The sequence below is a fragment of the Rhinatrema bivittatum genome, chromosome 3 (assembly GCF_901001135.1).
Source record: "Rhinatrema bivittatum chromosome 3, aRhiBiv1.1, whole genome shotgun sequence".
NCBI lineage: Eukaryota > Metazoa > Chordata > Amphibia > Gymnophiona > Rhinatrematidae > Rhinatrema > Rhinatrema bivittatum.
In genome coordinates, this window is record NC_042617.1 from 588,120,458 (window position 1) to 588,144,648 (window position 24,191).

General features: G+C 44.2%; 1 protein-coding gene across 2 annotated transcripts in view; it reads right to left on the reverse strand.

Moving 5' to 3' along the window:
* Positions 1-14,775, reverse strand: part of IGF2R (insulin like growth factor 2 receptor) — a 315,579-nt gene extending 300,804 nt beyond the window's left edge. For both annotated transcript variants that reach the window (XM_029596695.1, XM_029596693.1), the window contains exon 1: positions 14,509-14,775. In XM_029596695.1, the coding sequence (XP_029452555.1) occupies positions 14,509-14,609 (101 nt within the window). In that variant the 5' untranslated portion in view covers positions 14,610-14,775. The remainder of the gene's footprint in view (positions 1-14,508) is intronic.
* Positions 14,776-24,191: the final 9,416 nt, after the last annotated feature.

Consider the following 24,191-nt stretch of genomic DNA (forward strand, 5'->3'; position numbering starts at 1 on the left):
TACTCTGAACAATTTTGTGTCATCTGCAAATGTGATTATCTCACTCATCGTATTTCTTTCCAGATCATTTATAAATATATTGAAAAGTAAGGGTCCCAATACAGATCCCTGAGGCACTCCACTGTCCTCTCCCTTCCACTGAGAAAATTGTCCATTTAATCCTACTCTCTGTTTCCTGTCTTTTAGCCAGTTTGTAATCCACGAAAGGACATCACCACCTATCCCATGACTTTTTACTTTTCCTAGAAGCCTCTCATGAGGAACTTTGTCAATCGCCTTCTGAAAATCCAAGTATACTACATCTACCGGTTCACCTTTATCCACATGTTTATTAACTCCTTCAAAAAGTGAAGCAGATTTGTGAGGCAAGACTTGCCTTGGGTAAAGCCATGCTGACTTTGTTCCATTAAACCATGTCTTTCTATATGTTCTGTGATTTTGATGTTTAGAACACTTTCCACTATTTTTTCCTGGCACTGAAGACAGGCTAACCGGTCTGTAGTTTCCCGGATCGCCCCTGGAGCCCTTTTTAAATATTGGGGTTACATTTGCTATCCTCCAGTCTTCAGGTACAATGGATGATTTTAATGATAGGTTACAAATTTTTACTAATAGGTCTGAAATTTCATTTTTTAGTTCTTTCAGAACTATACCATCCAGTCCAGGTGATTTACTACTCTTCAGTTTGTCAATCAGGCCTACCACATCTTCTAGGTTCACCGTGATTTGGTTCAGTTCATCTGAATCATTGCCCATGAAAACCTTCTCCATTACGGGTACCTCCCCAACATCCTCTTCAGTAAACACCGAAGCAAAGAAATCATTTAATCTTTCTGCGATGGCCTTATCTTCTCTAAGTGCCCCTTTAACCCCTCGATCATCTAACGATCCAACTGACTCCCTCATAGGCTTTCTGCTTCGGATATATTTTTAAAAGTTTTTACTGTGAGTTTTTGCCTCTATGATCAACTTCTTTTCAAATTCACTTTTAGCCTGTCTTATCAATGTCTTACATTTAACTTGCCAACGTTTATGCATTATCCCTATTGTCTTCTGTTGGATCCTTCTTCCAATTTTTGAATGAAGATCTTTTGGCTAAAATAACTTCTTTCACCTCCCCTTTTAACCATGCCTGTAATCGTTTTGCCTTCTTTCCACCTTTTTTTTTTGCGTGTAAACAATTTTTATTGGCAATCTAAATTTACACGCATCGAGACCGTACACAATCAAAGGTAATACAATATCAATGCGACACGTGCATGACAAGCGTACAGCATTGAAACCAAAAAATTGGTCAAAATTATAGCCAAATTTGAAGATGAAAAGCCCCCATACCCACTTAAATGGAAATCTCTGACGTAGAGCATGCACCGCCGATGGGGATAGTGTCAGGTTGAGAATTTCAGATTTCTCAAAATTGACTTTCATACCAGATACGGCCGAAAACCGTCCCAGTTCTTCTACAACTCCCTTCAATGAAGAATCAGGATCTGTGAGAGTGAGCATAACATCATTCGCAAATAATGAAATTTTATAGTGGGCATCACCCGTAACTACTCCACATATGCTAACCGCCCTCCTGATTCGTATGGCAAAAGGCTCTAAAAAGAGGGTAAATAATAGGGGGGATAATGGGCATCCTTGTCTGGTCCCCCGCCTAATTGCAAATGAGTTCCCATAGATGCCATTTACTTTAACTCTGGCAAAAGGTTGTTCATACAACTTCTGCATCCAGCCTAAAAATGACTTCCCAAAGCCTATAATTTGTAACGTCTGGAAGAGAAACGACCAATGAACCAGGTTGAATGCCTTTTCAGCGTCCAGGGCCAGTAGAACAGCGGGAGTGCCATTCTGGTGAACGAGGTCAATTATGTCCACAATTCTGCGTATGTTATCGGCCGCTAAGCGCCCCAGAACAAAACCCACCTGGTCATTATGGATCAAGCCAGGGAGTATCCCATTCAACCTAGCTGCCAAAATCCTAGCCAAAATTTTTAAATCTATATTAAGGATATTGGCCGGTAGGAACTGCACCAGGTTTAGCTAAGACAGTGATACCTGCCGTATTAGAGTCTATAGTGAAGGAAGTCCCACTCAATAGGAAATTAAATGCATCAGTCAAGGGTCCCGTGAGAAACGATGCAAATTTATGTTAAGTACCCATATGGCCATCCATCCCTGGCGCCTTCCACGGTTTTAAATTTTTTTATGGCTTCTAGCACTTCCTGAAGTTCAATGAGTTTATCCAGGAACCCTGTTTGGTCTGGTGCGAGTGTAGGCAACTGTACGACTGTAAATAATCAGAAATGTCCCCCTCTCATTTGGAGGCATCTAGGGAGTATAAGAACATAAATGAGAGTAGGTCAGTAAAAGAGTTACGTATATCCTCTGATATGGTGACCAACTGCCCTCGCTGGTCATGAATTTTGGCTACCACTGTTTGTGCCTGAACTGCCCGCAGCTGTCTTGCCAAATATCTCCCTGCCCCTTCGAAGAAATTTTGTTAAGCAAGGTAAGATGGTGACTAATAGCTGCGTCATCCAAGGAACACAGCTGGTCCCTGACCTTCAATATTTTCTGATAAGTCACCACAGATTGAGCAGTGCTATGATATTGCATTAAGGTCAATAATTCCAATAGCCAGTCTGCGCTGGCTTTCCCGTTCCCTATTACAATATGCCGCTCGCGCAACGCAAGAGCCCCGTATAACCACCTTTGAACATTCCCAAATTGTCAAGTGAGATATGCCCTCCGTCTGGTCTTCCCTACAGTAAGCTTTTAATTGATTCTCTACCTGAGTGACATAAGTAGGCAGTCATTAAGTTTTCAAGGGCGATCAAAGTATTTCTAAAAATTAAAACACTTTTAGTTGCATAGCCATTATAGCATCACTCAAACTGTTTTGCAACTAAAAGTGTTTTAATTTTTAGAAATACTTTGAGGGACCTCTGTAAAACTACTACAAACGAAGAACTTAAAGTTCTTCCAGCAGCAGCACTTTGTGAAGTATCGGAAGTGCGCCGGGAGGTGTGAGTCAGCACGAAACGTCCCTGAAGCAGCGGCCAGCGAAACGAGCACGTCGGACCTCTGACTCCGACAAAGAATAAAAGGGAAGTAACATTCTGGGGTAGATTTTATAAATTTACACGTACGTGTACTTTTGTTCGTGCACCAGGCATGAACAAAAGTACGCTGGATTTTATAATATACGCGCGTATCTTATAAAATCTGGGGTCGGCGCGCGCAAGGGCGCCCCTACCTTTGTTGCCAGATTTGCGCCTGCTGAAAGCAGGTGTAAATCTGTGCGCGCCATCACCCGACCCGGGGCCTGGTTCGGAGGCCTCGACCACGCCCCCAGGCCGGCACCACGCCCCCGGTCCTGCCCCGACCCCCGGCCACGCCCCCTCCCGCCCCTTTTACGAAGCCCCGGGACCTACGCGCATCCCGGGGCTATGCGTGCGCCCGCAGCCTATGCAAAATAGGCGCGCAGGGCTTTTAAAATCCGGCCCTCTGTGTTTTAAGAAAAATAAAGCAAAAATGCAAAAAAAAAGTTAAAAATCTCTGTGCAAATTGTGGACTATTGGACCTATGATTAAAAAGGAGCCACACAGGTGCAAAAACACAAGTGCATACTTGCAGCACCGTGGGATTTATGAAGGTCCCTAATTCATGAATGAAAGGTTGTGTGTGCACATGGAGTTTCAAAAGATAGAGATTGATAGCACCTATAAAAAAAACAAAAATTGCGATACAATGTTTTCTTTTGAGGTAATTGAAGTCTCCCATTATTACCACACCACCAATTTGGTTAGCTTCCCTAATTTCTCTTAGCATTTCACTGTCCGTCTCACCATCTTGACCAGGTGGATGGTAGTATACCCCTATCACTATAGTCTTCCCTGACACACAAGGGATTTCTACCCATAAAGATTCAATTTTGCATTTACTCTCATGCAGGATGTTTATCCTGTTGGACTCTATGCCATCCCGGACATAAAGCGCCACACCTCCTCCCGACTGCTCCTCTCTGTCATTGCGATATAATTTGTACCCCTGCATAGCAGTGTCCCACTGGTCGTCCTCCTTCCACCATGTCTCTGAGATGCCAATTAAGTCTATGTCATCATTTACTGCTATACATTCTAATTCTCCCATCTTACTTCTTAGACTTCTGGCATTAGCATACAAACATTTCAAAGTTTGTTTTGTTTGTATTAACAACCTGCTTTTCAGTTGACAGGGATAATTTGGATTCTTTTAGCTCAAGTGATTCTTTACTTATACATACATGGACCACGTTTGCTTTTATTGGAACCTCACTGTCGGGATGCCCTAACTCCCCTGCTTCATTAGTATCCTTCAAAGATACCTCGCCCTCTGAACCATGCGCTGCTGAGCGACTGTAGGCTTTCCCCTTTGTTCTAGTTTAAAAGCTGCTCTATCTCCTTTTTAAAGGTTAGCACCAGCAGCCTGGTTCCTCCCTGGTTAAGGAGGAGCCCATCCCTTCGGAAGAGACTCCCCCTTCCCCAAAAGGTTGTCCAGTTCCTAACAAAACTGAATCCTTCTTCCTTGCATCAATGCTCTCTATAATCTTAAACCGTCCTCCTATCAAATCTCAGCTTTTGGGGAGAAAAATTCTCCTCTCCATTCTGAATATAAATTAATAAGTCAAGACTGACTTCATCCACATCTCTACCCATACCTTAAAGGATTCAAAACCAATCCATCAACCTAGACACCCATTCAGATCTCTCTTGCTTCTGGACCCTGCAGTCTGTATTAAAGCATTTGTTTATTCCAGCCTGGACCTGAAGCCACGTGACAGCTGCTGTCACAACCCTTGTCTGTCCACATTCCCCTAGAAATGGCTGCAATAGTCAACGAGCCTTCCTTTTGCCTTAAGACATACCGTGATTACTCTACACCACACAGCTTCGGAGTTTGCTAAATGTTTGGCAACCCTTGCCACAGCTAAATGCAAAAGGCATCAAGCATGTGCAGTCATTCCATTAAGGACAAATAGAAAATAAGAGCAGAACAAAGCTATGAATAGGAGCAAGCTAAGCATGCAGCGTTCTGCACTGCTCATCTCTGCCATCTTACAGGATTTTAACTTTCTTACTAATGCAGACCATAAAATACTTGGAAAGGAATCAAAGTTTTTAAGTGCCAAGAAAACATTTTCCCTAGTTTACAATAGATATTTAATCATTTTTTGTGCACCTTCATTTTCAATTCTTTGCTTTTCTCTCTCTCCCCTTCCCCTCTCTTCCTTTTCACAGCCCCAGGCAGCAAGAAGCCAACTGGGGCTATAGCAAGGATACTGCCCAGGACCGAGCCCGCAGGAGCATTTTCTCCCACGCCGGGGCTATTGCCAGACACCACATTTTAGGCACCTGATAGGGGTGACTTTCTAATCGGATCACTTCCTGAACTTGCTTGTTTCCCTCCCATTATAGCTGGAGGGGAAGATGGATGTTGCCATTGGCCATGGCCTAACGCCTTTTATTTGTTTTTAAGAAAATCATCATTGGTCACTATATCACTTTTGTTTCTTAAAAAGATATCACAACCTATAAAAATTTCAGTTTACTTCAGAAAGAGTACAAATACTATAAACTAGGTGCTTTACACTGAACACAATCCACAAAGACTGCTTAAAAAAGTATCTTGCGATTGTATTAGTCCTTGGTGGAATGATCAAGCACGGTGTTATTTTCTCTGTTATGTTTGGACAGTGCAGCATCTCTAATACAAGCGTTACTGGTGAGAACGAAACATCCTATGGGCAACAACTGCTGCAGTTTGTTGCCTTTGGGGGGGTCCTGATTAAACCCAGACCTGTCATACAGAGACAAATCTGAAAAGGATATTTGAAGAATGGCTCGCTGCCATGTCCCAGATCAACTCATCTACCCAAAAGCAGCACATTTACACGTGTACACGGAGGAATTTCAGATGTAGATTAGAGAAGTAGCCTGGTATGCTCTCCTCCGCTCACCAAGGTCCAAACTTTATCACCTGCCTCACACCAGATGTTACCTTCTTAGCGCACACAATATCTCAAGAACTCGGCTAACAAAGCGCACTGTGGGTTTCTAATGCAAGAGATCTGGTTGCTGAAGGAGAAGTTGGTGGAGAAGATGAATAGAGGCGTGGAAAGAGGCAGGGGAGAGGGAAGAAGCAAGAGGAGGAAGGGACAGGGACAGAGACAGAGGCAGCAGCAGAAGGAGGACAGAAACAGCAGAGAGGAAGCAGGCAGCCGTGGTCATGCCTCTTTGCACGCTTCTATTAAATGTCCCGATACCCATGTTCAATGTATTTTGTCTTAGAGGCTCACGATGTCTAAATCTATTCTTGTCCAAATGTACTTAGAGTCTTTCCCAAAAAGCACAATGTAGTTTTCTGGTGTCAGCTTCCGAACACGGATGTTTTCTTCTTGACATCCACTGGCCCCTACCTCCGTGGTGCTTGGTCCAGACTCCGGCTCTCGCTCCTCCTCGATAGACATAGGTGGTGCATACTTTTGGGAGTACTTGCCACCCTGATGTCTCCTCCTTTGTCCTCCTTGCATTTCTCCCTCCCCCTGTGGTGTTTTCCTTTGTTCCTCCACCCAGGGCTAGAACAATTCTGGACGCCAGGTTGCCCAGGCATCTAAAACTCAGGGTCTGGTAACCAACAGAAGAGAAGTCAACAGGACCTAGGCCAGTTAGAGGGAGTCATGGTCAGAGCTGCCAGGGCAACCTGGACAAGAGGAAGATGTGGCAGCGTCCATGAGAGCTATGACGGCTGCTGCCAGTGGGAGAAAGAGAGAAAACTGGAGGGAGGGGAAGAGGCAATGGAGGGTGGTGGAGCTGGGAAGAGAGAGGCCTGGACGGAGAAAGAAGGGCAAAGAAGAACAAACAAAAGAAAGAAAAAGCAAAAGAAAAATTAAACCAAAATAGACAAAGTGCAAATAGAAGAAAAAAAGCAAAGAAATATAATAAAAACATTCTCTGGCTTCTAAACATTCTTGACTGGCCTATGTTTTATATATATTTCTCCATCTCTGCCTCCTGTTGCCTAATGGGCCTGAGCTGGGCTATGTAGGTTCCATCCTGCAACTCTCTGACCCATCACTATCACCTCCCTCTTTGTTTCTTCCTATACTGCAATAGCCCTTCTTCCTGCAACTTCCACTCTCCTCCTGTCCCTACCAACTTTCCCTCTCTCTGTCTGCTAAACCCACCCATCTTTTAAGCTCCTTCCACAGCCATGCACCATCCTCTTTATCGTTATTATAATTTATGTATCACCTATAATCAGTACTCTAGGTGCTGTACAAATAAAACCAATCACAGAAAAATACAAATAAAAGACAATCACAAAACAACTGACATCTAGTCATAAAATTTCACAGGGGTACCTTAACAGTCCATAATCAGGAAGATGAACTGTGCTAGCAAATGTTCAAAGTCCCAAAAAGACGAATAAGCCTGTTTAAATGGCCAATTTTTCAACAAGGTTTGAAAGCCTTCATTGCATCAGTCAGGCGTAGTTGCAGAGAATAGAGAAGGCACAACCTCTAGTACTGCTCATCCAACAGTCCTCTTTGTGACTATCGCGACTGGCGAATCGGACAGTACATTTGCAGCAAGGCATTGCACTATGGTGCGACTGAGAACTAGATCAATTTAAACACATTAACTGATGTCTTGTACTGGATGCATTCAGCAATTGGAAGTCAAGGAAGATCTATTAACACAGGTGTAATATGATCCCTTCTTTTACAACCTGAAATCAAATGAGCAGCTGCGTTTAACAAAAGTTGAAGTGGTTTTAAGGTCACAGCCGTTAAGCCAATTAAGACGGCGTTACGATAATCAACTACGGGCAGGCTTGAGGTACGTATGACTGTCCAAAAATCTGACTTGTCTAAAAGATGTTTATGGCCACATAAAACCCACAGCTTACAAAAGCTGGAATTTCAGACTTTAACATTTTTCTTACAGGGGGACGGAAAGAGAGCAAAGGGTCAATTAGCACACCAAGGTTCCGTATACATTAATTCAATTAAAAAGTGGCATTCTCAATCACAATTGTGGTGTGTTGAATCTTGGAGAGTGGTCTCTGAATTAACACATACTCAGGACGATACAGTACAGGGTGCTCCAGTGGAGCGCACTGTTAACCCGCGTTTGGACGCGTGTTTGACGGGCTAGCTTTACCCCTTATTCAGTAAGGGGTAATAGCGCGTCGAAAACGTGCATCCAACCCCCCCGAAACTAATAGCGCCTGCAACATGCAAATGCATGTTGATGGCCCTATTAGTTATTCCCACACGATTCACTAAGTAAAATGTGAGGCCAAGCTGCTTTTCTGTACACCCTCCAACTTAATATCATGACGATATTAAGTCGGAGTCCCAAAGTAAAAAATAATTTAAAATTTAAAAAAAAATTTAAAATTTAAAAAAAAATCAGCCCGCGGCTTGAAAACCAGACGCTCAATTTTGCCAGCATCCGGTTTCCGAACCCATGGCTGTCAGCGGGTTTGAGAACAGACGCCGGCAAAATTGAGCGTCGGCTGTCAAACTCGCTGACAGCCGCCGCTCCTGTCAAAAAAAGAGGCACTAGGGATGTGCTAGTGTCCCTAGCGCCTCTTTTTACTGCGGGCCCTCATTTAAATACTGAATCGCGTGCACAGGAGAGTGGCCTGTGCGCTCGCCCGCTCTCCCGCGACTTTTACTGAATCGGCCTGTGTTTTGGCAAGATTCAAAAATAATTTATTTAAAAAATAGCCATTTCTGGACGGTAGAAAGATAGATGTATCTGTCCAGGATGGCCAAACACACTCTTAATATCTGTACTGACCTAGATGATGGCCAGAAATCAGCTCTCTCTCACACAGACACAGACCTGAAAAAAATTAAACACAGAAACATGACAGCAGAGAAAGACCTTATGGCCTATTTAGTCTCTCCATCCACGCAACTGCTCAACGCTACGATCCCTACCACTCCTTCAGAGATCCTCTATGCATGCCCCATGCTTTCATGAATTCAGATACTGTACTTCCCAGTAGAACAGCTTCCCAGTGGAGGTCTCCACCTCCACTGGGAAGCTGTTCTACTAATCCACCACCCTTTCTGTAAAAAAATACTTCCCTGTATTACTCCTGAGTCCACCTCATCCAATGACATCCACTCTTTTGAAAGAGTTCTGCCATCTGGTGCGTGGATATCTTTAACTATCATATCTCCCCTATCCTGCCCTGAAAAAATCTTTAAGTCTGTTCCCATAATCACTGATTATTTTATCTGCCACTTTCTGGACCCATGCAACCCAGTTTACATCCTTTTGAAGGTGCAGTCTCCAGAAATCGTACAACATATTCCACCAGGAACTTATATAGGGGCAATATCACCTCTTTTCTACAGACCTTTCCTCTTCCTATGCAATTTCCTCCACCAATTTGGCCATGTTAAGATCATCAGATCCTGATCTTATTTATTTATTATGTATTTGTTTGGTTTTCTATACCGATGTTCAATCAGACATATCACACCGGTTTACAGAGTAACAGAGGTTCTATAAGAAGAATAGCTTCTTATCTTACATTGAAACTTTGTAACATATATAACAATATAAATTGTGTGGTAATAGATATTTCCCAAGCTCTTTGGATACATTGAAAATTTTTACAAGAAAGTAACAATATAACATGTGGAGTAAATAAAAGGGTAATAGTTATTTCACTAGCTCTCTGGATAGCCTATTTACATTGAGAGTCTAACTATGTAACTTGTGGAGTAGATAAACGGCAGCAATGTACAGCGTGGCAGAGAATTCTATGCGACAATAGTATCTTCTTATTTTACATTGAGACTTTGTACCATATGCAGGAATCGAGCTTGAGGAGCGGAGTAACAGAGAATTCTATATGGCGTAGCGAACAACAGAATAGCAAAGAGTTCTATACGATTTACTAACTTCTTGTTTTGCATTGACACATTGTAGTATTTGCAGAAATCTAGTTTGAGGAATAGAAGTGGGTGGGGATGTAGGTAATGGTAAGGATGAGGAGGGGTATGTCGCACTGATGTTTGGGGGGATAATGGTGGGTTCTATGCGGAGATATGCATGTAAAAACAGGGATGGAGGATTGTGTGTAGGGAGGAGGAATAGCCTAGTGGTTAGAGCAGTGGGCTATGAACCAGGAGACCAGGGTTCAAGTCGCTCCTTGTGACCTTGGGCAAGTCACTTTACCCTACATTGCCTCAGGTACAAAAACTTAGATTGTAAGCCCTCTGGGGATAGAGAAATACCTACAGTACCTGAATGTAAACCGGTGTGATATCTCGATTGAGATCGAATGTCGGTATAAATAAAAATAAATAATGATGTAAGATATTATACAGTTTAATTACGTGGTGTATGTAATAGCAAGCTTGTATGGGTGGGAAGGGGTTGGTGGAATGCATGATTTAGTTTGGAGGGGGGTGTTGAGTGTACAGAAGGGGGGAGAATTAATTTTTGTATGCTTGGTGTTGGGAGTTAGGTGTTGGTTGGGAAGGCTTATTTAAAGAGCCATGTTTTAAGATTGTTTTTGAAGGATTGAATTGAAGGGTCCAGTCTATTTGCGGCGGTAGGTGGTTCCAGAGCGATGGTCCTGCTATCGTTAGGGAGCAGTCTCTTGTTGAGGTTAGGTGAGCCATTTTTGGAGAAGGGACTGGAATGAGTCCAGTGTTGGTGGATCGGAGGGTTCTTTGGGAGGTTTGAAAGTGCAGGGATTGGCTTAGCCAGTCGAATTTGTCATTGTATAGGGCTTTGTGGATGAGCGTTAGGACTTTGTATTGTATTCTGTGTGGGATGGGGAGCCAATGCAGGTTTTTGAGGATTGGTGTTATGTGATCGGATCTTTTGGTGTTAGAGAGTGATCTTGCCGCAGCATTTTGAAGTAGTTGAAGTGGTCTAATGGAGTTGGATGGGAGGCCCAGGAGGAGGGCATTGCAGTAGTCGAGTTTGGAAAGTAATAGTGCTTGGAGGACTGTTCTGAAGTCTTGGGAGTAGAGGAGTGGTTTGACGTTTGAGGATCTGCAGTTTGAAGAATCCATCTTTTATTATTGAGTTGATGTGACTCTTCATGTTGAGTTCGTTATCCATGACTACGCCGAGGTCTTTTACTGAGGTGACTATTTTTCTGTTCGTGTCGGGAGTTGAGTTGTTGTGGTGGAGTGTTGTGATGGTTTTGTGCATAGAAGAATTTCACCTCTCCTTCCCACCCCACCTCAGATTTTTGAAGCCCAAATGCATAAAATCTTAACCACCAGACTTTAGACCATTCCTCAAGCTTCACTAGATCACTTCTCATGTTTTCCACACCTTTCTGGCTATTACCTTGTTGAAAAAAGAGAAGCCTTTCTCGATTGTTCATCCACAATATTCTTTTTGAAAATGTTGAACGGAACTGGTCCAAGGACCAAATCCTGCAGTCACCTCTCCTCAGTATGAATTCCATTTACCACTATCCTTTGTCGCCTTCCACTCAGTCACTTTAGGGCCCCTACAAAAAGCACTCGGTTCATTTATAAGTCACCTATGTGGAACAATTTTAAAAGTCCTATTAAAATCCATGTACAGTACATCTACTGTTCTCCCTGATCCAACTCTCTAGTCAACCAGTCAAAGAAATTGATCAGATTCATCTAGCAAGACCTGCGTCTGGTAAAAACCATGCTGCCTCCGATCCAGTAATCCACTCAGTTCTATAATCTGCACTGTCCTCTGTTTCAGCTAAGATTCCATTAAGTTACTCACTACAGAGGTCAAACTAATCAGCTTGAAGCTCGCGGGCTCCTCCTTACTTCCACTTTAATGAAGAGGAACCACATCTGCCTGCCTCCAGTCCAAGTCCCAACTCTAAAAAAGCAGCAAAAAGGTCAGCCAGCAGAGCTACCAGAACGTTAAGCTCCCTTGAAACTCTTAGATGCATCCCACTCAGCCCCATCACTTCATGCATTTTAATTTAACTAGCTCCTCACAGTCTTCTGAAAATCATTTAAGGTTTGCCTCGCTTCCAATCCTGTTTGTGTCCATTTTCTGTGGTCCAACTCCTGGCCCTTTGCCAGTGAATATCTATTGAGCAAATTCTCTCTCCTTGTCACATATTCCTCCCCTGTATCTCAGTGTCTCATAATGCCATTTTTTGTGCTCAGGGCCAGATTTGGGTGAGGTCAGGGTTTCCCTCTAGAAGACTGGACAGCGAGATTTCACCACAGGAGACTGTAAAGCAAGGGAGAGGTTATTCCATCAGAATGCCACAGGATTGCCTCTTTGAAGTGGTAGTGGCACATAGCCCTAAAGTATGTGGGAGAAAGCTCCTCTGTTGCTCATTTTGCCTATGCCTAAATCCAGGCCGGTCTGCACCTCCTCCTACCACTAAAATTAAAACAAAGCTCCCCCCTCTCCATTTTACTATATTTGCTATTTTTGTTTCATTTGCATCTTTTCTCTCCTAACTACTTTGGACAAAGCAAACGTATAAGCCATGGAGTTATCCAACTTTCCCTTCTCCCCTGAGCTCCTGTTTTTTCCCCTCAGTTCTGACATACAGATTTGAAGAAAGGAAATAAAAGTAAGAGAACAGAGAATTTTTTTAGCATTCACTTGCTAAAATGTTAACATTCATTCTAAAACATCACTCAAGGTTGATGCAATACAGCCTTTAGCACTGGTGCTAAAAATTAAACTTCATATCACATGCACATTAACTAAAAAAAAAAAAAAGGAAAGGGTCTATTTGCTGTGTTTGAGTGCTAAATAGCCTTTGCCCAGTTAGCAATAAACTGAGGGGCTGATGCAATATCAGAAGCATTAACACATGCATCCAAACCGAGCACCGGTTTTTTCAACGTGCACAAATCCACCTCTCCTGAGCACGCGATGCAATATTCTAATGAGCTGATGTGCTAAAAAGGATGCGCTAGGGATAAATTTTGCATCCCTAGCACTCAAAAGCATTGAGCACCCAGGAGACGGGGCTGTGCGTGGGTTAGGAAAATGATCGCTCAATACGAGTGTCCATTTTATCTGGCCGCAGATAGTTTACCGTCACAACATACACATATAATATACACAGCCTGCGTGTATATTGTGCACCCCAAAAACATTTTTCTTCATAGAGACTTTCATTTTTTAATAATTGTTAGTCATCTCAATAGATAGATTTTAGTATTGCCAGGATACCAAGCAAGAGGATCCACAGAAAAGCAGTATTTTTTTGTTTTTTAGTTGAGACCTTGATGTGCGGCAAGACTTTATGCTAGCTCCAGGGCTGGCATTCAATTTGTCATGTTAAAAAAGAGCAAATCAGGCGCAACTGGGGGTTAATAATAACAGCTTCCTCTACATGGCATTTACATGTGATGAGCACTATTAGCTACAGGTTTGTTCGAACATGCTAATCCCCTTATTACATTGGGTATTATGTTCTTCTTATTAATCTAGCGCATCCAACCCGTGGGTTACCCTGTGCACTAGGCTGAGCGCACTTTATTGCATTGGCCTACAAGCATTTTGGCATAGGCCCTACTACACACAACATAAAAGTGAACCATTCACTGCCAGGACTTTTAAGCTAACTCCAAGAAAAAGACAATCCATAAAAAGCACATTAATGGAATGCAGTTAGCTTGTTTCACACGTTGTTCACTTTATCCAGTTATGTTAACAGCTTGAAAAACTCACTCTTTCCAGATTTATTTCTGACCAATCTATGCACAACAAAAAAAATAAAAAAAGACTGTTTTGAATACTGATAAATTAAGCTCTTAGGTCTGGTTGAGAGGTATTACTGACCTCTCAAAAGCACAAGTTACAGTATGGTAAAGTTTCGAAATGAGCAGCCCCTGCACACAACTATCTAGCCCCGTCCACCATACACAACAGTACTAAGCAGCACTACACCTAAACAAAGCCACCCAGCGCTGGAAAGGCAGCAATCCTGGCGATACATATCTACGACCTGCTAGAAAGATGGAGCAAGAAATAGTAAATCTCTCCTCATCAGGAAAGGTCGCACTCCCTGGTGGGCGGGAATAAATCCCCAAACTCATTCTATAAAATATATACGACCAATACCATCACCCAAACTAGAAAACAGATAGAAAATAATCTAATAACATTTCGTAGCCGCTTTCATTAAGTTGCTGGTTAACAAATGTCACAAGCGGGCAAAATCGTATACAGAACCACTAAACGGAATAAAAACGGAATTAAATAACCTGCAAAACTTTATACATATACACAGCAATTGGTAAAAAGCATGAATTTCAGGAGGTGGGACGGAAAGCGCAAGTTGATCCCTCTCCATTATCTCTGGCGTAGAGAAGGAGCAACACAGCAGCCACCCGGCCGCTTGCCCCTGTCTGCTTCGGGTGAGCCCGGGGCATCGAATGTTACCCTCCCGCCAGGCCAGAGCTCGAGGCAGGCCCTGCACGGAGCAAGAAGAAACAGTAGCCAGACTCACCCGCACAGCTCCGGGAAGCTGGGGCTCTGGGCTGCGGCCTCCAGCAGCAGCAGCAAACCCAGCACCAGAACAGGGACAGCAGCAGCGGGCGCCGGGTGCATGGCGCTGGCACAGGATCCGCAGCCGCCGGTAACAGAGAGAAGGGGAAGCGCAGGCAGACAGCAGCCAGCAAGCCCCCGCGTCACGTGCACAGCTCACATGACATGCGCCCACGTGAGAAGGAAAGGGCGCTCCTCCGGCTGCGGCAGACGCGGACTTCCGGGTCTAGTTCCGCTTGCGTCCCAGGACGGTGGAGGGGGAAAGGGCTTGGGAGGGGTCATCGTACTGGTAGCGTTGCCTCCCGTGTCCCGTGCGCCATGGGACTGACGGTTACTATTAAACGGGGAAGCGGGGAGCGAGGGCAGTCTGCGGGTGCAATGGCTGCTCAGGCTTGCGGGAGTTGCAATGTGACCCAGGTTTTTTAACTAACATCCCAGCATTGTGGTAGTTGTAATCCTTATTTGTACCATTTGAAATCATGAGCTGTAGGTACCAGAATGGGATTTTCAGAAATCTAAGACTAGCCTAAATCTCCTTTCTTAAACCCTATAACATGGCTCCTCTGAGCCAGGCTGCACATTCTGCCCTTATTTGTCATTAGTAGGGTTGCCACATCACTCCCAGTTAAACCAAACAGGCAGATCCAATCTTGGGTTTGCACTTAGGCGGACATTAATTTGTAGTTCTGATTTTCTTAGGGAAGTCAATGGGAAAATCAGAACTGTAGTTCCTTGCACTGTTAACATAGTAAATGATAGAAGATAAAGGCCAAAACAATTCATCCAGACTATATCGTAAGGTGTTTAGAGTTGTAACCGTTGCTTCATGCAGGCTACCCCCTCTTCATTTTAATGCTCTGTCATTCTGTGCAGGTTATCTCTCCTTGCCTTCTTTTTAGAGTTGTAACTGCAATTCCTTGCAGGTTACTCCTATAAGGAAATGTTATCACAGATCTTTTCCAACCTGGATTATTGCAACTACCTACTATTTGGATTACCACTCTCCATCATCCGCCCACTACAAATCTTACAAAACACTACCGCTAGAATCCTCACAGGAACAAAAAAGCACGATCATATTACACCAATTCTCATAGCTTTACATTGGTTCCCAATAAAACACTGAATAGATTACAAAATATTGACAATACTACACAAAACTATTTACGAAGATCAAACCAGCTGGTTAAGTAAATCAATAAAAATACACACACCTCAACGAAACCTCCGCTCAACCAACAAAGGCCTTCTGAAAATCTCACCTACGCACCCCAAACAACTAACCTCAACCCGTGAAAGAGCCATATCCCTCGGCAGCCCCAAACTCGAACACCCTCCCAACGGAACTAAGAAATCAACCAGACCTAAAAACCTTCAAAAAGGAACTTAAAACCTGGATGTTCACCAAAGCCTCCCAAAACATCCAATGATTCATACCCAAAATAACACAAATCTTGACTAAAACTTCCTCGCACCCACCCTATTAGCCTCCTTTCAGATCCCCACCATGTTCCCCTTACCACGTTTAGAATATCCCCCTCAATCATAATAATACTTTAAATGAACACTGTATGTATAAATGAATGCTCTTTGCACATCAATGCATCTACTAATCTTCTAACACTTTATCCATCGAATACAAGTTATTCAAAATGAATGTGATATTAATCCCCATCCTAACCTCCTAACATCTTACCCATCAAAAATTGTAAACCATTGTGATGGCGAAACCAAATGACGGTATATAAAACTCGATAGATAGATAGATAGATAGATAGATAACTAACTAACCTCAGTGGTTTATTTCAAACCTCTTATCATTAAGGATCTTCTGAGATTATTCCCCACCTTCTGAATTCCATCACTGTTTTTGTCTTCACCACCTCCTTTAGGAGGTCATTCTAGGCATCCACCAACCTTGGAATGGGACAAACCCAGGCCTTTATCAGAGCCTGTTTTGTTGGCCTAGGATGAGGAGTGAACCTTAACCTGGCAAGCTGCCCTGCAGCATCTCTAATCCATAGGTAAGGGGAATGCCTCATTCACAAGCTCCTTTAAGTTAATAAAAAGATGTCCTGTGATTTGTTAATGAAGGAAGGCACTATCGTGATCCAACTCTTACTCCAGGTATGATCGCTGCTATAAAAGTAGTGTTAAATCAACTATCCATCAAGATTCACCCCAGTTAATGATACTGACACCCAAGTCAAGGTGATAACAGATAGCATGAGGGAGGTGGAAGATTCACGGTAGCCTGCAAAAAGATAGAAAAGTTGGAGCTTTCATACAAGTTTTTAGCAGAGAAACAATATGCCTTATAAACAGGAGTCATTGTAATAATATCCAAGTGATTAGGGTACCCAAGATGATGGAGGGGTCAAGACCAGTGAAGATTTTATATTCTACATCTTTATAAATAACAACCTGGCTCATATGCCCTTTTCACCGCCCCCCCCCCCCCCCCTTATTTACTTCAATCATTATCCTTAAGTTAGGATATTGAAGGTACTGCCCCCCCTACCGACCTCCTTTCTACATCATTCAACCTTAGAATCTTCATTTCTATTTCTTGCAACCCTAGAACCCTCTTTTCTAATTTATGCAACCGAAGAATTTGCTGTATTTAACAGCCTCCCATGTATATAATTTTTCCTCCCTGACCCTTCCCCTATTTTTCCCCTTCAATTTAAGTTTTTACATCTCCTCTAAACTCTTCCTAAAGTTATCCTTCGATACTATATTAAATTGTACTATAATAGCTATTCTATGTTTTTATTAACTATATAATCTTTTCTGTTACTGCATTTAGCTGTTTTATGTATCGTTCCTCAATTGTTACCATACTGTTTTATGTACAACGCAATTGCGTATTTTTCGTTCTCTGTACACCGACGTGATATCTCTGATGAGCGGCGGTATATAAAAACCAATAAATAAATAAATAAATATGGTCATACACAAAAAACATTCTATACATGGGCTCCTCTCTAATAGAGGACAGTGACTCTTTTAGGCCCTCTGGTGAAGGTAGTTTCTCTTAATCATCTGGTACTGGTTAAATCATCACACAGCACACCATAAATCATCACACAGCACACCATAAATATAATTTAAAATGACTTGACACAAAGAAATATTTACAGTTCAAATGTATTTATTTATTTAACAATTTTTATATACCGACATTCATTTACCCATCACATCGGTTTACATATCAACAGATGAAATATGAAAGGAAATTACATCTAACATGTTAAGTAACTATGGATTAGACAGTATATAACAAATAAGTAAAAAAAAGGGGGTGAGAGGATGAAGGAAGTGAAGGAGAAGACATGCTGAGAGGAACAAATAATAATTATTGAAGTTGTAGAGGATTCTGTGTTGGGGGGAGCGTGGAGATGAATGAATTGGGCTGCGGGAAGAGAAAAGGTTATTGGTAGGCTTGCTTAAAGAGCCAGGTTTAAAGTTTCTTTTTGAAGTTGTATGTAAGTTTCTTTTTGAAGTTGTTGGTTCTAAATAAATTGAACCAACAAATCATACACTCCTATGGAGTTGTTGTACTAAGTGTTTCGACTGTCGCTGCCCTACGTCTCCACTCCGCCCACCTTACCGTTTTTGCGACTCCTCCCACGGTTGATGGACGTCTGGCTGCGGCGTCTGCCTGCCATCCTCTCCGGCATCCCCAGTCCTGCTAACTTCATGGAGTGCCCCCTAGTCTTTCTATTATTCGAAAGAGTAAAAAACCGATTCACATCTACCCGTTCTAGACCTCTCATGATTTTAAACACCTCTATCATATCCCCCCTCAGCCGTCTCTTCTCCAAGCTGAAAAGTCCTAACCTCTTTAGTCTTTCCTCATAGGGGAGCTATTCCATTTCCCTTATCATTTTGGTAGCCCTTCTCTGTACCTTTTCTATCGCAATTATATCTTTTTTGAGATGCGGCGACCAGAATTGTACACAGTATTCAAGGTGCGGTCTCACCATGGAGCAATACAGAGGCATTATGACATTTTCTGTTTTATTCACCATTCCCTTCCTAATAATTCCCAACATTCTGTTTGCTTTTTTGACTGCCGCAGCACACTGAACCGACGATTTGTGTTATCCACTATGATGCCTAGATCTCTTTCTTGGGTAGTAGCACCTAATATGAACCTAACATTGTGTAATTATAACATGGGTTATTTTTCCCTATATGCATCACCTTGCACTTGTCCACATTAAATTTCATCTGCCATTTAGATGCCCAATTTTCCAGCCTCACAAGGTCTTCCTGCAATTTATCACAATCTGCTTGTGATTTAACTACTCTCAACAATTTTGTATCATCTGCAAATTTGATTACCTCACTCATCGTATTTCTTTCCAGATCATTTATAAATATATTGAAAAGTAAGGGTCCCAGTACAGATCCCTGAGGTACTCCACTGCCCACTCCCTTCCACTGAGAAAATTGTCCATTTAATCCTGTTGTGTCCCGCGCCCGTGGACGGCCACGGGTGCGGCCCCCTACCTCCACCAGGGCCGGTGCCCAGCACCCCGGGGATGGTCCGCAGTCTGTCCACCCGCTGGGGAGCCGTCCCTGCTCCTCCCTCGCGGCGCTCTGCTGGCTTTCCTCCTCGGAAGAAATCCAAGATGGCCACCGCCATCTTTAGGCACGAGGCCATTGATGCGGAGAAGGCTTTTGATTTGGTCCACTGGGATTTTCTATTTGCAACCTTGGCCAAAATGCATTTTGGATCTCATTTCTTTGGTTGGATAAAGAGCTTATACCACGAACCTATGGCACGGATTAAGATTAATGGCGGGTATGGAGATTATTCCCTGTACAACGAGGTACTATTTTATTTTTTTATTTAAAATCTTTTCTATACCGTCGCTAAGTTATACACCATCGCAACGGTTTACATGTAGGCACAAATTTAATGTAGGTAAAAGTGTACTATAGTACATTCTAACAGGTGCCGTCAAAGGTTCGGTTACAATATATCATTAGACAAAATAATTTTTAGAGAAGTGTGTCATGACCGAGTGTACTGAAAATACTTTTACGGGTAATTTATCATACATAGTGTTATCAATATGCTAGTTGTGATGTGGGGTTCATAGACTACTCTACTGTATCGTCCTAAGTACTGTGTGTCGGTGCTTATCTGCTTATTCCTGAATAATTTCTATTCTCCTGTCTCCTTGTAAAATGCCTGTTTAAAAAGCCATGTTTTTAAACTTTTCTTAAATGCCTTGAGATCACTTTGTAATCTGATCTCTGGAGGCATTGTGTTCCAAATTGTGGGTCCTGCTAATGATAAGGCCCTTTCCCTCACTTGGGTTAGTCTTGCTGTTTTAACTGAAGGGATGGTTAGGAGTGCTTTATTTGCTGATCGAAGATTTCTGTGTGGGACGTGTACCCGTAATACTGTGTTTAGCCAGTCTGATTTCTCATCATGAATTAGTTTATGGATGGTACATAGGGTTTTGTATTTAATTCTGTGTTCAATCTGTAACCAATGTAGTTCCGCTAGGGTTTCAGTTATGTGGTCCCTCCTCCTTTTTCCGGTTAGTATTCTAGCTGCTGTGTTCTGAAGTATTTGAAGTGGTCTTAATGTAGTATTTGGTAGTCCTAGCAGCAGGGCATTACAGTAATCCGTGGAGAAAATTAGTGCCTGTAGAATTGGTTTCTCTTCGTCTTGTCTTCCGGCAGGCGGGGTAATGGGGAGTCGCCCCACTTGTTGGCCAGTTTCTCTAGTTCGCTGGCAAAGAGGAGGGATCCTTTGAAGAGCATTCTCGTGAGGCGTGTCTTGGAGGAGGCATCAGCCGACCAATTTCGAAGCCAGAGTTGTCTCCTGGCTGCCACTGTGGACAACACTCCTTTGGCTGCTGTGCGCACTAGATCGGAAGCCGCGTCAGTGAGGAATGATAGTGCTGATTCCATGTCTTCTCCCGGGGTGTTGTTCCTGGCTTGGGATAAACAGGAACGTGTCACCACGGTGCAGCAGGCCGCAATCTGCAGGGACATGGCTGCCACCTCAAATGATTGTTTTAGTATGGCTTCCAGGCGCCGGTCGGGTGCATCCTTGAGTGCTGCTCCTCCCTCCACTGGGATGGTAGTGCGCTTAGCGACCGCGCAGACTATGGCGTCCACTCTAGGGCACGCCAGAAGCTCCTTGGTTGCTGGGTCCAGGGGGTACATGACCGATAAGGCTCGACCCCCTTTGAATGAGGACTCCGGTGCATTCCACTCCAGGTCAATTAGCTGTTGTGCCGCCTGTAAGAGAGGAAAATGGCGAGACGTCTGTCGAAGGCCCTCCAGCAGGGGGTTCATTCTAGGTTCCCCCGAGGTGCCTTGGCCCGGGATAGCGAGCTCCGATAGGCATTGGGATACAAGGTCCGGAAGCTCATCCTTTGAGAAGCAGCGTCTCATGGTTCGGTGTGGCTCTGTCCCCGAGGGAAGTTCCCCCTCCTCAAGGGGCTCGGCTTCCTCTTCGGAGAAATCCATGTCCCCGTAGGTGGGGCTTCTGGGTGGTGGGAGCCTGTGCCTAGGCCTCGAGGGTCCTGGGGCCTGAGGGTCTTCCGGTGGCGCATATGGCTGGTCCGCCCGGGGTTCAGTTTGCATTTTGACAAAGGCGTGAATCCCCTTAAACAACTCTACCCAAGAGATTGACACTGGGTCTAAGTTGAGGGGCACCGGTTCCCTGGGGGTCCCCGTCTATAGGATGGACTCACTGGGGCCTGCTAGGTCTGGGGTGCCCCCTGAGGAGCTCACACTGGGCCTTGGGTGGGACTGGCCCTGACCTAGATCTCCCAGGGCATGCTCACAGTGTGTGCATAGGGCGTCGGCTTCCTCGCTCTGTGCGGCTCTGATGTTGCATGCTGGGCAGAGGCCTTGAGCTTTTATTCCTGTTTCTGGAGGTGACCTTTCTGTGGACGCGTAAGCTCTTATGCGCTCCATTGCGTCTGACATGTGCGCGCAGATGTGTGCCTAGCCGTAGATGTGCGCCTTGGCTGTGCGCGTAACTTATGCGCGTAAGGTTTTATGTGCGCCTAAGGTTATGTGCACAAATAATTTTGTGCGCTTAGCTTAATTTGTGCGCTCGGATCAGACGGCGGGCGGCGCGGCGAACAAGGCCAAGATGGCGAAGGCGAGCATGCGGGCAATATGGCGACCTCGGAGGGTCTCCACGTGGGCAGACCTGGAACAGCCGGAGCCTAGCCCTGCTTGGGCGGATCAACCCGGTGGCACAGATTCCAATCGCCGATCTGTGCTCCTCCTCGATCTTCGGAGACCAGGCTAAAGTAGAAGCTTTCTACCTTACCTTGTCTTCGGCGCTTCCTGGTTTCGCTCCGGGCGGTCTCCGGCTGCGGGGGGAGAGGGCAACTACCTTCACCGCCGTGCTCGAGGGGGTGCACCCGCTCTCAGCCGCGCCCGAGATCGGGGGCTAAGTCCTCGCCGTGATTCGGCTGCCGGACCGAGGCTGCCTCTATGCCGCGCCCTAGGATTCGGGGGCTAGGTCCCTGCCGCAAATCGGCCACCAGACCGAGGCTCACCTCCGAGGGACCACGGAAATCACCTCGGGAAACTCAACTGAGGGAGGGACCCGAGGGTATCACCGCAGGAGTGCGGGGCTCGTCTTCAGGTAGGTTTCTTCTTTAAATTTCGGGTTTTGTTCTTTAATTTTTGTCTAACGCTCTGAGAGCGTGCAGATAGTCCCTAACTGCTATGGAGATGGAAAATACTGAAGAGCTGCACTTTCTGCAGGGGTATATGTACTAGGGGCTGACGTCAGATTGAAATCTGATCCGTCTCCAACTGCTAACAGGAGTACACTATACCTTTGGTCCTGAGTCCATCTGCTACACGCTAGGAAACGTCCATTGTGAGTAGATGGGGCTCTATGTGTGTGTTTGTCCCTGTGAGACTTCTTGTGGAGCAGTAGTTGTTGTTCCTGGCCTAGTTGCGTTGGTAGCGTCGAAGCATGCGTTGCATGCGTCGTGGTTTGCACCAGACGCTTGGGGTGCGTCATATGCGTCGAGTGATTTTTATGCGCCGTACGTTCAGGTTGCTCCGTGTGCTTCGATGGAGTCAACTGCGTCGAAGGTGCGCCGTGTATTTATTTATTTTATTTATTTGCTTTTATATACCAACATTCATTGGGGTACATCACATCGGTTCACATTATAACAGGATAATAGCATGACGGAGGTCGTACCATTTTTACACAGTAACATTAGTATATGCATAGGAACAGTTTAACAGTGAAAACACAGTTTACCAGATTAACGGTTTAACAGATTAACAGTTTAACTATTTAACAGTTTAACAGTGAAACACAGTGGAACACAGTGGAGCATAGTGGAACACAGGGACAGTAATTTGTACATTGTAACAGTTGAGTAGATCTGGAAGCATGGTGATTTTTATGTCTTGTATATTATATGCGGTGAGGCTTTCTTGTGGAGTAGGTGTGGACTGAGAAGAGGGTGGGAGGGAAGAGGAGTTAGGTTGCTAGTTGGTAGGCTTTCTGGAACAGCCATGTTTTCAGATGTTTTTTGAATGTTTGGAGAGAGGGTTCCAGTCTGAGGTGAGAGGGTAGCTGGTTCCAGATGGTTGGACTGGCTACTGAGAAGGAGCGTTGTCTAGTGGAAGATAGGTGAGCAAGTTTTGTGTGTGGAATGACCAGGAGGCCTGTGTTTTGGGAGTGTAGGCATTTCTGGCTTTGATGAAGTTGGGGAGGGTTTTTAGACCATTTGGTTTTTTGGTTGTTGATGGTTTTGTGTAATATGGTGAGGGTTTTGTATTGAGATCTGTGTGAGATGGGGAGCCAGTGTAATGCTTTTAGAGTAGGGGTGATGTGGGAGGTTCGGTTGGTGTTTGTGAGGGATCTGGCTGCAGCGTTCTGGAGTAGCTGAAGTGGTTTAATGGTTGAGGCGGGAAGACCGAGGAGGAGGGAGTTACAGTAGTCTAGCTTCGATAGTATGAGGGTTTGGAGAACTGTGCGGTAGTCGTGGTGGAATAGAAGTGGTTTGAGCTTCTTGAGGATTTTTAGTTTGTAGAAACCTTCTTTGAATGTAAGGTTGATGTGTTTCTTCAAGTTGAGGGATGAGTCAAGGTGGAAGCCTAGGTCTCTGACCTCGTTGGAGAGAGTGGAGGGTGGCTGGTTGGGGGGGCTGTTATTGCTAGAGTTGGATGTGTTTTTGTTTGATAAGAAGAGGATTTCGGTTTTTTTGTGGTTGAGGGTGAGTGATATCTGCGTAAGGAGATTTGATATTTGTAGAGAGAGCGAAGTCCAGAGGGAGATGGTGTTAGTTATGCTTTCTTTGACGGGGAGGAGAATCTGGACGTTGTCAGCATAGATGAAGAAGGTGAGGTCCAGACTGGAGAGGAGTTTACAGAGAGAGAGAATGTATATATTGAATAGGGTAGATGAGAGGGAGGAACCTTGAGGGACTCCGTGGGGGAGTGGAAATTGTTTAGATTCGCTGTTGTTGAATTGAACTTTGAAGGATCTGTTGGCTAAATAAGATCGAAACCAACTGAGGGTTGTTTCGGTGAGGCCAATCTCCATCAGGCGGGTCGTGAGTATGTTATGATTTACAGTATCGAAGGCAGCAGAGATGTCCAGTAGGATGAAGAGGAAGGATT